This window comes from Mastacembelus armatus, chromosome 21 (assembly GCF_900324485.2).
Source record: "Mastacembelus armatus chromosome 21, fMasArm1.2, whole genome shotgun sequence".
In the NCBI taxonomy this organism is placed as follows: Eukaryota; Metazoa; Chordata; class Actinopteri; order Synbranchiformes; family Mastacembelidae; genus Mastacembelus; species Mastacembelus armatus.
The window spans coordinates 3,853,974-3,869,161 of NC_046653.1; the positions used below are offsets into that span (position 1 = coordinate 3,853,974).

Genomic DNA, 15,188 nt, shown 5'->3' on the forward strand with positions numbered 1-15,188 from the left:
ATGACTGAGAGCTTAAACCTAACTGGTCTCTCATGATCACTGCACACAGGATACTGTCAAAATATAAAAATGAAAAACAAAACAAATGTACTATTTATCTGGTATGTTTTTCAATATAAAGTAAACGGAAACCCGCAGCAGTTAGTCTATTTTATTTACAGTTGTGAATGAGGTCAGAGTGGACAAAGCACACTTAGTGACCTTTTGAATAACAAGTCAAGGAAGGCAAAGAGGAGGCTTGTGTCCCTGCCTTTCTTCCTCCTGGTTAACTAGACATGTGATTAGCATTGCTGTCTGTGACTTAGTTTTTCCCTGCAGTCAGACAGCTCTGCCTTCAGAGGATTTACTGCCTCAGGGCTGCTCAGTCAACACCAAGGTAAGTCATGTTTCCTTAATGGGTAACGCTTCCTTTACAGTCCCCTAATTACTAAGAATTTACTTGGTAGATAATGCAAAACTTACAGTATGTGATGGGTAACTACTATAATCTGTTTCTGGGAAACAGATGAGACTGTCTTTTACAGTCCAGTTTCAGCTCACTGACCTAGTAAATAGTTGTGTTTTACTTAGTATAAATATATCTAAGTTATTACCAACATAATCTAGTTACAACTGAAAGGTACTTGATGGGTAACAATTGAGGTTTTTCTTAGTATTTCATCTGTAGTTAAACTGTATTTACCTACTTGTTAGTTACCCATCACATACTATAAGTTTCGCAGTGTCTACCAAGTAAATTCCTAGTAATTAGGGGACTATAAAAGGAAGCGTTACCCACCAATGTCCAGGTGATGTTGTTGTCTAATTGTTATTAGATAATACTTGTATTTAGTAGTGTTTTAATTAAATGTTTAAAAGGTTTTTGTCAATTTTCATGAAATCTACTGAATTGTAGCCATGGTTGTCAAATTTAAAACTCTACATAAGAGCATGTAAAGTGGCTTGACTAGGAATAAAGTAAAAATATGTGCCTTTATCTACTGTTCTTTTCTTATGAAACTGTTTAAGGTTTGAGTGTCTCCACCTCTTATTAACTCAAACCCTCCCTTTGCAAACACTAGGAGTCTAAAAGTGCACCTGTTGTATTTGTGCATCAACAGTGAATTTGATATAGAAAATCACTAATAGACCACATGGTATACCAAGATTAAGATTAGGTGCTCAATAAAGACTAAAGTTGTGGAAGGAATGTCATAATACATTTTAAAGTGCCTGTCTTCTTAATGTTCTCGAAACCTTCCCTTAATTCAACAGAGATATAAGATTACCAGATTACTCACACCCTCTACGCAAATACATATTAATCCTTTGTATACAGCTTGACTAGTTGAATGTAGGAACTTAAATGTGGGAAAGTTGTAAACAACCTTTTGTGTAACTGAATTAATATGATTCTATTGTGATTCTACTATTTAGCAACAATTTATTTCTCTGTCAAGCTTGTGTGCTTGTTTATGCCATTGTTTTTTCACTTGCAGAAGCAGAAATTAGATTAGGACATCCAGTCATTTGAGTTTTTTTATATGGTCTGTGGAAAACAAGACAAGACAATAAAGTGATGTTCCTGAGCATTCCTTTACCCTTCCCTCATTTTGTGAGAGTATTTAGTCCAACTCAGTGATACAGGTCATGTGTGTGTGAAGCTCTATATGTGTGCATGCCAGCTTGAGTGAGTAAATGAATTACTTCATCCTCTGAAACCAATGCATTATGAAAATGAAGCATGTGAGATATTTGGGCAGTCTCCATTTAAGTTGAAAAAAAAAAAAAAAATCCTCCAGCAATGTGATGGTTGAACTGTGCCAAATCGTCTCAGATCACAGGATAAATACATGTGGCAGAGTGGGCTTAAGCCCCAAATCTTGAACAATGCTCCAATTCACTGAACCATGATCAATACCATTATTCTGGTCTATTTTGTTAGGAGAAAACAGCATAGTTCCTGACTGGTAGCTTGAGAATGAGTGGCAAACATAAGGAAGCTATTCCTTATAGCAACATAGTATACTATGCTGCAGCAGTATACCTTTTTTTTTTTGCTCCAGATACTCCAGTTTCCTCCCACAGTCCAAAAACATGCATGTCAGGTTGATTGGTGACTCTAACAGGAACAAGTGTGTTCAGCCATTCAGCAGTAGGGAGGGCAGAGCTAGTTAGAAAACAAGCAGGATAAGGTGCCTTGAGGACCAAGATTGCAAACCACTGATAAAATAATTTAATTAAATCATTCCCATGTTGCGTACACATTCTTAAATGCTACAGATTAGCTTAGATTTGTTTGCAGACAACTAATTTATATTTTTTGATACCCCATTGTAACCCAACAGCAGGCTGCCTGCCAAGGTGACAGGCAACAAATTCACAGGTATGCCTGGCAAAAAGCTAGATCTTTCCAAGCTCACAGATGAGGAGGCCAAGCATGTGTGGGAAGTCGTCCAGCGAGATTTTGACTTGAGGAAGAAGGAGGAGGACAGGCTTGGGTAAGTTTTAAATATTGCAAGGTTACAGATACATCATAGTACACTTAGGACCACAGTTAGGGTGAAACAGACTTGGCACTTTGATCCAGCAAGAGCAGTGAGATAGTTTTTTTCAGACAAGTGTTGAGTTACTTTTTGAAGCAGCCCTCACCCTGTGTAACTTTTCACATGTTAGTGACTGACTCATGTCAGTTACACATAAAACCATAACACAAAAATAGCAAATAAAGTAGAGCTAAGTTAGTTACAAGTTATACTAGACCAAGATTGCGTTTGAGTGCACTGAACTGTGTATCAGTGTGTCACTTTGCCTGTCAGTTTAACATTTTGGAAGAATATATGAAGAATGCATGACACTCAAGTGACAAAGTATAGTTTACAATGGGCACGGCATGAAAAGCCTACTGAATGGAAGCAGTGTTATTGTACTGCACTTCATAGCCTATCATCATGAAATGGCACTCAAATTTCTTTGTCGACTAGAGGCCACATGTCCGGTCTTCTGATCCTGCACTGCTATATAATTGATTATCTGTAAATTTCTAGTTTACATACCATATTATGGTCTTTTTGATCAAACTGCTCCTGTTCTTTTGGGCTTTATGGGTGTTTTCAAACAATTGCAAGTTTTCATGTTTTCCATAGATTCAGCTGGCTTGAGATTAGGACTCATAGCAGTCATAGCTCATACAGTTCTGAAGTGTTTTTCCTTATTCATTCTTGCTGCTTTTAAAATTATCCTGTTAGAGGAACTGCTACCGAGGAAGAGCACAATGTTTCTCTCCTCTCTGAATGATAATCTCCTGATTTCACTTTGGTCTGCACAGACTCAAAGTGCCTTGTAAAGGACAGCAAAGCAACCCCCTTACATGACCAAGACCCATCCATGTTTCAAAAAAGGGTGGTGGTTACTTTCTTTGAAAGCTTCATTTTTTTCTTCAGTGAACATAGAGATAATGTGTATGTAGCCCCTTAAGTGTTTTTCTGCCACTTCACCTAAATATTGTATTCTACCTGTTGTATATAGCATATATATAGTATACATTTTTTTCTACCAAAGAAGGCCCTGCAGATGTTCTTTTTTTTCATCTGTCCAAAGCACATTCTCACAGAGATATTGTGGTTTCTCAACATGTATTTAACCAAATTCAAGATCATTTGGTTTATTGTTTTGTCTTTCAAAAGTGGGTTCTTCTGTGGAGCCTACTGTCATTCAGAAAACAACAAATAACTGGACACTGTTCTACCTTAGTTTTGGAAGTCAGTTTTCATCTGTTTTGATGTTTTCCTTAGTTTATTTCCCGCGATTTAAACTAGCCTCCTGTTAAATCTACAGCAGGCTCAGTTTTCTTCTCGCTTGTTATAGTCCCATGGATCTAATACTTCCATCCATCTATCCATTATCTTTACCCGCTCAGGGTCACAGGGACCTGCTGGAGCCTATCCCAGCTCTCTTTGGGTGAAAGGCAGGGGTCCACCCTGGACAGGTCACCAGTCCATCACAGGGCCACATAGAGACAAACAACCTCACACACTCACACTCACTCCTATGGGCAATTTAGAGTCACCAATCAACCTGACATACATGTTTTTGGACTGTGGGAGGAAACCAGAGTACCTGGAGAAAACCCACACAAGCACAGGGAGAACATGCAAACACCACACAGAAAGGCTGGGTTGCGAACCCATGACCTTCTTCTTGTGAGGCAACAGTACTAACCACTCATCCATCTAATACTTACAAGTAATATTAGCAATTGTGGTCACAGGAACGTCAGGTTGCTTGGAGTGTCTTGTAAACTTTTACCTTGATAATGCTTCCATATCTCCTTAGACATCGCCCTACTTTTCTTTCAGTTGTCCATGTTCAGTGTGATTCACACGCACATACGAAACAGCACCACTCTCCATCTAGATCACATCTGATTCATCACTCTGAAATATCACTACAATCCGCTTATCACTTCAAAGGGGAAACAATCATTTGGTTCAAGCCACTTTAGAAGATCTTTGTAAACTGTAAGCAATTTTGTTTTAACCTTTACACCTCTTACAGTCCAGTACATATAGTACTGTACTCAAATGTTGATTACATCATGCATTTTCCTGCAAAAGTCCACCCAGCTCTAACCTTAAACTTAATTAGCCAGAAGAGGTGAAAACATCTCTGCTGGTGTGTGGGTCTGTGATGAAAGAAGTAAAATCAAACAGCTGATGTCTCTCTTAGTATGACAAAACTCTGGCAACATGCTTGACAAACATGGTTATATTTTATTACTTAAGTATTTTTCTGAGATGTCTATCTAAAACAAATTGATTTGGTATTTTTTCATACACTATGCTGACCTCCTCCAGGGAGCTCTCAGTGTTCTCTCTGGGCTGCAGATCCTATTTGAACCACTCTAAAATGTTCCAGACACTTTTTCAATTAATTCAGAAAATTTTCTGTAGTTCCTTATGTCCAGAGACAGCTGAATTGCCAATACTAAATGAACTAACAAACAAAACATAGTGCTTTTGTTTGACTACATGTGCATGATGAAATGGTCATTTTACACTGATTTACTTAAATTTCCACTGAATGTTCTTGTGTGGCCTAAAGAGCTGGCCTTCCCACAGGCCAGTGCAGATGGTCTGTGTCTCTCTCTCTGACATTTCTTCACAAATACATAAACAATATCCTTCAAATGTAGCCTCTTACAGTTGCAGCCCCTGTCAACGTTCTTCTTCAGTTATTTGTTTTCCCTTCACATGAGCTGTTGTCGCTGCTCAGGCAACTAGTGTTTTCATCCAAGGCCTCTGCAATCTATAAATAAGTATAGATCTTCATGTGGTTTACATATAAAACTGTCACACTGAAAATTTGTAAAACCACATATGTTGGACCACAAACTGTATAAACTTATTTTGGCAATGATGTAGACTCTGTTATGGTCCAGCAAAATAACACATATTTCATTTTCTTAACGTTAGAGTGTTTATTATTACTGTAAATGTGTTCATCAGTCTATAGTAATCACGGTTCATTCATTTTATTCTTAGTCCCTTTTTAGTTCTTCAGTGTTTTTTGTGAGTTTTTTTTTTTTTTTTTTTTTTGCTTGTTGCTGAAAATCCTCACATGATTTGTGCCTGCACCTATGTACAAATATACTACATAGGCCCTATACACCCTGCTAAGGATAGGGAAGGAATTTCAAATTATTAGACCTTTTTCAACATCTGCCTTCTGTCTGTTTTAGTTGATCTTCAGCAATCTGTCCTTGGCCCAACCCACATTAAAGGTTTAGATTTAGTTCTCACCTAACTTTTTCTGTCAGATTCTGTCCTGTGATCTGATGTTAGCACTTCTTTTAATAAGACGGTTTATAAACTACAGTAAAATAGTCAAATTTAAAATACAGACAGCAGAAAAAGATAATGGAACATTATGTGCTGAGGATGAGGAGGTAATGTTAATGTTTCAGTGGGACATTTTCTGTGTTGCTGTCAAACAGAAGAAGTTCATTAGCTCCAGGATTATTATCGGCAGTCAGCAGTCTAACACTTCCTCTACATACTGGACTAACAAATCTCATTGTGTTCAGTATTCAGCTCTGCTGACCCCACCATAGACAAGAACAACTGTAATTATAGCAACTCTACACAACAAAGATGGCGACAGCTGTAGCCTCAAAATGCTTAGAGAATATAATGTAAATATTAAAGACAAATAATACATTTTATTGAAAATGCAGGGCAAAAAAGAAACAAAATATGTACTAAGGATGTTACGTTTTTATGTAAACAAGATTTTAAAAATCTAATTACTAAATTTGACTGAAATCTAGCATTAAAGACTGAATTTGTCTCACTGTATGTTGTGAACATAAATATATATATTCAAACCTTTCAAGGTCCACTATTTATTCTATCAGTAGTTTCCTAAATGTGCAGCAGAGACTGCAATGGACTGGTGACCTGTCCAGGGTGTACCCCTGTCTTTCACCTAAAGAGAGCTGGGATAGGGTCCAGCAGATCCCTGTGACCCTGGTTAGGAATAAGTGAGATAATGGATCGATGGCTGTCCAGCAGCAAAGCTTTAATTTCAACACCGACCTAAATTAGGTTAAGCTGTTACAGATTTATTGCTCTGAATAAGGTATGTAAGATTAAATACATAGTTCATTGACATATGAATCACAAGGAAAGATTTACAGAATAAGCATGACTATCTCTCTGTCCCTCTTTCTGTGTTTGAATAGAAATTGTAATGTATCTGTAAATCTAGTGTGCAGCTGCAAAGTTTTTGTTCTGGAAAGCATTATGTTTTAGCTTACTTCTTTATGTGTCTGTACCAGAGGATGTGTCAGTTCCTCTTTTTATCCCTCTCATTCTCACTTCCACTAGCCCTGTGTAGTTTATGGTACTGTAACTTGTCAGATGCCAGAATTAACATAACAGAGAAGCAAAGAGGAAAATGTGCAACTAATATAGTAAGATAAAAGACTGAGACTTAAGCACAACAGATGAAGCTTGGTTAGAAATTTCCAAAACACCACATTAAGTTAAACTAGGCAGGGTTTGATTTATGTGGATGGCCATGGAGAGAAGATCACCAAGTATGGGAACATTCAGGCACAGACAGCTATGAAGACCAAGCAAGTAAACGTTCGGCTGCCACAACCAAATTCCAGAGCCTTGACATTTCATCAAAACTACTACAGTACCTGCTTTCAAATGAATACCAAAGAAAAGTAAGGATTTAGGGACACATTAGAACATCTGTATTTGTTTCAGCTGTCTTCAGTGTGAAGTTTTATTTTTTTCTATAAGAAAGACAGAAAAAAAGAGAATATTCTCAGGTAAGACAAACTGAGACTGGGCCACATCTGCTCACTGTGAACAAAGTGGAGCTAAAGAACCACATTTTTGCCTCAGAACAAAACTGCAGACTACAAAAAATGTCTGGTGGATGTGTAAATAAGCAACTTTTTGTTTAGAAGAATAATAAAAAGTTGTGTTTGCCTTTTTACTGGCCAAAATCACCTGATTGTGCTTTGATGTTCTTATTGATTTACAGTGTGTTTATGATGATCCCACAATTCTTGTTAAACACTCTTGTTTGCTAATTGTAATGTAATGACCTGTTCCTGAAAACAGTAAAATTGTAACTGTAAGATATGTCACTAAATAACACATTACAACTTGTCATTAGTGAGAATTCAAGCAAAACGTTGTTGACCAACAGCCAACCACAGTGTTCTCCTGCATTTTTCTCCATGGTAATCTCTTTTGTTGTACTTAAATGCATAAACCTCAACAAAAAAGGAACTATGTAATTTGCATGTCTCATTTTGTTTCTTTATATATCTCTTCACTAAATATCAGCACGTTTTACTGAAGTGAACAACAGAAATATGCCAATTTTTACGGGACATATTCAAGTACTGACAGATAAATCCTATAGATAGAGGACAGGAAAAAATTACCAAAATTACTATAGCTGTTGAGCTTTAAATCAAAAAATTGTCATAATGAAGCTGTATTCCCTCTATTTCAATCCATCTCAAACCTTTTCTAATGTAACCTAATTAATGTAACTGTGCACCAAATGTTTACCCGAGAAGCACTGCAGTAGTTGACTCATGTTTTCCTGTACCACGGCTATCATAATGTTTAGAGAGTTTACAGGTTGCCAAACTGAAGCCATGTGCTGACAACCATCTCTCTGAACTTATATTTGTCAGCCAGCATTTGACTTATAAAATCTCTGTATAATAAACTGGTATATGGTTTGTTTTTCTAGCTGTAAAAACAAAAATGAGTAATAAGTTAAAAATGTACCTAGTTTAGTTTGCCATCTTGGAGAAATGGTGCTCATCTGTTTTCTTTCTGAGTGAGATAAGTATGTAAGATATTGTTAGATTAGATTAGCATCACTTCTAATGACATCACTTCTGAATGAAATTTCAATAAAGTTCTTTGAATCTTGAATCTTTAAACAACTACTCACATTCCATCTAACATCTCTATAGCCATCTTTTTTACATTTTTTTGATCCTGTTTATTTAACCCACACATAAACAGAGACAATTAGCATATCTTGTTCCGGACAAACAAAGGTTTATTCATCCAGATAAGGTGATACCAAATTTTAGATGGGGTCTTTATGGAGCCATGACAGGACCAAATTTATCTAAGTGTTACCATAACCAGTGTGCAAACAGATTTTTGAACCATTTTTGACTTGAGAGTTTTCCAAAAGTTAATTTCCTTTCCTGTAGATGTGTATTCAAAAACACATTTAGCTCTATTTAGGGTCACAGGTATCTTGCTGTGAGGCAACAGTGCTAATCACCAAGGCACCGTGCTGTCCGTCTCATTATCAGTGAAGGAAAATAATAAATGATGTGTGTGCCCTTAGACTATTAAATGCCGTAAAAGGGATTTGTTAATGCTTTCTGGAGAGAAAGATATAATGAGGGGAAATTTGCATAGCATTCACTACTGATATACAGTACCTTCAAATGAAATCCCCAACACTTCCCACAAAGACCAGTTTTTGTTCTTCTAATTGGTTTTAGTTTGTAGTTTGTGTATCTTGCAGCCTTCATGTACAGTGTGAAGAAAATTTTGTGCTTATAAATTTTGTATTTACTTTTCCATATGTCCAACCTTGTCTTTTTCAGGGAGCTAAAGACGAAGATTGAAAAAGAGGACACAAAGAGAGAGTTATTGGGAAACCAGACCACCCTGACTGATTCTTACTGTATTCACTGTCTCCAGCCCTTCAAGTTCCTGGTAAACAGTAAGCGTCAATGTCTGGACTGCCAGCTGTACATCTGCAAGTCCTGCAGCCGCTACAACAAGAATGATCAAGGCTGGGTGTGTGATCCCTGTCACATGGCCAGGTAAACAGGAAATGACAAAAAGGGCATGAAACTTGTAGTAATTCAAAACACAGCAACTTCAGTGCCCTGGGTGAAAACTGCAAAAAGGTCAGCTTCTCTCTTAAAATAAGGAGTGATTTTATTTTCACAGAACCATGTCTACTTGCTTATTAGCCCTAATTTTGATTAATTGACCAAATCAATAACCCAGCAAGTATTTTTTTCTTGGAATTTGTTCTCCTTTCGATCAGTTCTCTAAAGCTGCATGTATCTTACACACAAAATACAATTGCATAGGATTACTGCAAGCTGTCTCCCTGCTTATTTAAATTAAGGATATTGATCTGCTACTTTCTTCATGACAAAATAGGAATTTTAAAGAGCTGTGAAAGAACATTTTAGCCTCAATGCTACCTAACAGTCTGCTACGTAAGAGTCCTAAAGCATATGTTGACATTTGGACTTATTGTAGGTTGTGTTTGCATGTTGTGCTGCTGTTGTGACCGTTCACACCATCAACAAATCAAAGAATTACTGGGACTATGCTGTGAAGTTATAGAACAAAGAATTTGCAGTGCAGAACTGGTAGTTTGAACACTTGGACTGGCAAAAAACTAACTCAGAGGGAAAGAATGTATCAAAATGTAAAAGAGTGTGACAGCATGTGATTAATACCCTTGAATGTTTTACAGGAGCTTGTACTAAAAAAATTTAGTTTACTTTGAGATGTAAACTGAATTTGTGTTAGAATGATATGGCCTAAACATGGTCAGTCTGGGAAGCATTGAAAACTCATAAAGAATTCCTTGAGCAAAGCCAGTATCTGGAACATATCATGCTATGCTGCTCATGATGAACCCATAACATTTCACACAGGAAGTACACCCATCCTTTAGGCACCTTAACATTCAGTCCTTTCTTGCTTTGAATGACCAGTCAATCCTTGGTGATTCAATGTCTGTAATATAAGTTTGATCTTGTTCATGTAGCAATCCTTTAGTATCTTTTTCTGCCCTTTATTTCCTCTAACAGGGTCCTTAAGATTGGCACTTTGGAGTGGTACTATGAAAACGTCCGTGCTCGCTTCAAGCGCTTCGGCAGCGCTAAGGTGATGCGATCACTCTTCAAGAGGATGAGTGGAGAACACAGCTACTCTCAGAGTGACCTTGGAGGTGGGTAGTAGTCCAATTTTTGTTATGGTGTTTTCTATGTGGAAAATAAATACAATAATTTGTTTATTAAAGTGGTATATCAAAGGGCATATAGGTAGAGCAAGTGTGCAGAATCTTTTAATCCTTGAAAATCTGTATGTAGTAAATAAATCAATAGCCCCCACCAGCTGATGGGGAATGACTGCAAGAATTTAATGCAGAGGGAATCAAAGGTTAATAGTATGTCAGAACTCACCTCGGCAGCCTTAACAAATTTCCATCTGTTCAGCTCACTTTAAACAAGCCCAGAGAAGGTCAAAAGTTGAGTCTGTCAGATACCATCACAGAGCATTGCAGGAAGTCTGCTTGAGCTTTCCATAAGAAATCCCCAGTAATAAAAACCTTCAAGAAAATTCAACAGCTGCATACTGTGCTGTAACTGCATGGAAAATATCCATCAGCCTTTGGAATCGTGCTCTAACATCTTTGAATTAGTAAAACCTCACCATGTCAAGTGCATTGCATAAATGAATTATTTCAAGTCCATGAACTGGACTTTACCAAGATAGTGTAGTGTAGCTAAGGAATTCTAAAATGTAGGAAGGTGTCATCAACTGCATGTCCCAATAACTGTAGGTAGATCTGCAAAGAGGACGTTTCATAAGCTGATGTTTCAGCAGTAGCTGCCTTCTTCACATCTTGATGAAAAAAACAAAACACATCAAATATAAACCTACTGTTGCAACCAGGAGTACAAGATAATCAAAAGGAAAATCCATAAAGAAATCCACACTGAATATACGACATGTAACAATTGAAAAACCATCAAAAAAAGAAAAAGGTTCATATACTGAGGGACATGTAATAACTTCAATAGGAACCCCAAAACTTATTATGGGTGCACATAAGGAATAAAAATATAAGGAATATATGAATGTAAGTAAATGCTTAATTTGATAGTAGAAATACTCAGATATCCTACCAAAGGACTATGTTAAAGGCACACCAGTGCCAAATCATCAGTTTATGGAATAAAGTCTGTGCTGTGTAACCATCTAAGTGCTTTTGGCTCTTTCCAGACCTTTTGCTTGTTTGCAATTAATGAGACACTTAATGTTTGTGTTTTCCTTTAATTTGTCACCCATCTGTCTATGAGATCCTTCATTTTTCTGACACTGGGTCATCAGAAAGAAGCTTCCTTTGAGATAATAAGCTGTCATTAGGCTGCCAAAATCTGTCACAGGGGTTTAACATCTGCCATCTTTCCTATTTTTCCCGGTCTGGCTCCCCACAGCTGTGCCGAATGCTGTCACACAGTAGTATCTCAGGCCTGGGAGGCCAGGTTTTTGTCCTTAACTAACCAGTGGGCTTGTAGAAATTCTGCCTTGTGGTATACACTGGAGACATTATCATTAAGGATACTAATGTGGTGAAATGTCCTGTTTATGTTTGCTGCTCATGCATAATGTCTGATGCAGTGAAGCTTTATCAAAAGCTCTCCAGCACTTGTACCTCTCTTTTAGAAGTTGGTCACACAGCATTGCTAGTACCCTGTGTCCACACCCACAGCATGTAACATAAGTGCCCTTGCAACACACTGTATATCAGCAATAAGCATTATCATACACAGCAGTTTTCTGAATGAGATCATAGCATCAGGAGACTGATGAATTGTGAGGAGACAGCTGGGACTCCTGGTACTGCTTATGCTGAGTCACCCTCAAGAATTTTAGGAAAGAATAAAGAGAGAGTCGGTTAGCTGGCTTAGTCCAGTCCTTGTGATCATCCAGTCACATGTCTCCTATTCTGGAATTGAAAGAACCAGTACCGCAGGGATCCCATCACCAAGAGAAGAAAGACAGGGAGAGACAAAAAGAGGAGGTAGAACAAAATTTATTTTGTCATGCATTTATGTGGAATCCATAAATGCAGGGTGTCATAAATACAGTATGTATGTTAACAGATGCATTATGTTAAAACTGATCAGTAACTCATTGTTAGAGAGAGATTTGTGTTATGGCCTGGATCAAATTCAACATGAATGATTGTATACACTTATACACATACATACATACATACATACACACACACACACACACACACACACACACACACACATTCTTCTGCTCTCTTTTAACAGTGTGTGTTCTGCGGTGGTCCGTTGGGCCCCCAAAGCTCAGAGGGTGTCTAGTTATCCTATATGTACAGTGTCTTCTCCACTGTTATCAGGCTATACAACACCTTAGACAATGGTGAATGACCAACCAACTGGACTGTTATTGACTACTTTTACTTCCTAGTGCTTACTTTACTACAAGAGTACATGAATTTCCCTTCAGGGATTAATAAAGTTTATTTTATTTTATTTGAGTCAGAAAGTATTTCAGGTTGTAATATGTACAGCATGATACTGTAAATAAAGACAGATAAAGTATGTCTTTTGTCATTTTTGTAAAGTTAAAGTATTAGCCGGTGCTTAGGCAAACAGCTTTTAACTTCTTAGTTTAGCATGTTAGGCTATGTTCACACAGACATTTGTCCTGCATTAAAAGAGCAAAAGGGGCTGTGTTGGTGGGGGTGTCATGTTTCATGTACTTGTGAGACCATGAAATATGACACAGGAAGCCCAGATGGACGACGATTTCTGTGTTTAAAGCTTATTGGAATGCCAAAACTTGGCTAAAAGAAAGGACTATACAGTCCTGGAAAGCTGTCACAGCAGGAACTGTTTTATCTTTGGTCCCGATGATTGTGACTTGGAGTCCTGACCTCATTAATGAATGTGTGGCTGGACAGACAACATGACAAACAGTCAAATCAGATCTTATTAGATCTCACATCCCAGGGGCCCTATGTATATTATGCATTAGTTGGTTAGTTGTAATTTAAATAATTGCATTTTGTTATTGTTTGAAATTCTGCATTAAGGTGTGCCTTGCATTATTACCTGCATTACCTGTAAATTTTGTTTCATTACAGAACATTCTCATTAGACCTGAAATGATCCATTTAGACATTACAGTTTCGAACGTCTCAAACAGTGGATGCAATGGTTTGGGAACAGTCCAGAAGGTTGTGATTAGGCTGGCGCAATGGGTACTTGCCTGGATTTTATTGGGCTTAACAATTTTATTGGGATTAACAATTTGTGTCCATTATTGCTATGATTGTATTAACATCATCAGAGGTAGGATTAAGGGTGTAGCAGTGTTTTTCAGAAGTAATAATGGTCATTTTTAATGTTTTTGTCCATCTGCACATTTATTTCTGCAGACAATTCTGTAAGTAATGTAGTAAAAGTCTATAAAATTAATTAATCATAAAAATACTGCAGGTAATTGTTAACAGTTAACTGAAATGTGCATGAACCTTATCTTTACTGTATCTGTTGTTCTGGAAAACTCATTTGCGAACTTGTCTCTCACTCTGCAGTATTTGCTGTTCCCAGGTTCTTCTATTCTCTCTTTTAAGTGAGAACTGTCAAATAAAAATGCAGCTTACTTATAAAGACACAATGCTGATTGTTTTGCCTCACTGTGCTGCGTTTCCTCTGCCAAATGGAAGACACAGAGAGTATACGATATCTTGCTGTGAAGACAGAGGTCATTGGTTTCAGAATTATTTTACTAGTATGAAAGAGGTGTAATATTACATGATGGGGGCATTTGCCCAATGTAACTCTTAGGAAGGTACTGTACCATATACATTAAGAGAAAAATACAATATGTTGTCATTCAGTGATGTTAAAAAGCTGTAGGTTAACATTTCTACCTTCTTTGTCAGCAGATGGTTATGAGGATCACAGTGCTGATGCAACAGATTCACAACACTACAAAGGGGTATGACAATTTCCTTTTCACATTTGTCATGAACTTTTCTCTATATAGTGCCTGTATTCTCCTTAAGCAGAAATCATTCCAGTGATTTCAATTTGTACTCAGACAGCAGAACATTAGAAGCTCTGGTGTCTTTTATCTTTAGACCCTGAGATGTTGAAACCCCTCAAACCATGAGTGACATCTATGACACCTTCCTGTTTCTAAATGTTTTACTGAAGCAAATCAAGGCTCATGTGTAGCACAGACAATTTAATTCAAGTTCAAATCAGCATTTTGTATGCATATGTTTTCCGTAAGTGTTTACAAGGCTCTGCTGTGGTCAGTACAGTTCTTTATCATGCTGACAGGTCCTTCTTATATTGAATAACAATGGCGTTTTCTACAGAGGTTATGTGATATATCCCAGCACTTATGAACAACTGGAGGTTAGGCAACCTGGCACTGGCTGCCATGCACTGTGGGTAAATACCAAACTGCCATACATAAAAGAGTTGAAGATTTCAAGAGCCTCTGGTTTAAGACCCAGGATTGTAAAAAGGGCACTGGGTCCACTGGAATGTATCATAAAACCAAGACTACTATTGTTTAGACCACAGTCTCTGTATAATGTCGGAGCTAAGCTCTGCTTATTTTCCATCCTTGCAAAGCCTGTCGGGCAGAAAAAATGTCGACATGACTGTTATGCTCTGTAGGATTTCTGGATGCTGTGTCTTTGTTACCAACATGTCTACTGATTAAGGTGTTACTAGTAATTATATCTTATATGATAATCTTGAAATGGATGTTTAAAAAATACAGCAAGGACAACTGATGCATCTGGTATCCTTTGTTTGATTTTTCACTTGACAA

The 15,188-nt window shown here is 37.4% G+C and overlaps 1 protein-coding gene across 5 annotated transcripts in view; it reads left to right on the forward strand.

Moving 5' to 3' along the window:
- Window positions 1-274: 274 nt before the first annotated feature.
- Window positions 275-15,188, forward strand: part of mlphb (melanophilin b) — a 41,846-nt gene continuing 26,932 nt past the window's right edge. For 3 of the 5 annotated variants that reach the window (XM_026294692.1, XM_026294694.1, XM_026294695.1), the window contains exons 1-5: window positions 275-376; window positions 2,328-2,480; window positions 9,149-9,370; window positions 10,382-10,521; window positions 14,284-14,339. In XM_026294692.1, coding sequence (XP_026150477.1) covers window positions 2,368-2,480; window positions 9,149-9,370; window positions 10,382-10,521; window positions 14,284-14,339 — 531 coding nt within the window. In that variant the 5' untranslated portion in view covers window positions 275-376; window positions 2,328-2,367. The remainder of the gene's footprint in view (window positions 377-2,327; window positions 2,481-9,148; window positions 9,371-10,381; window positions 10,522-14,283; window positions 14,340-15,188) is intronic. The other 2 variants (XM_026294693.1, XM_026294696.1) reach the window with 1 other exon arrangement.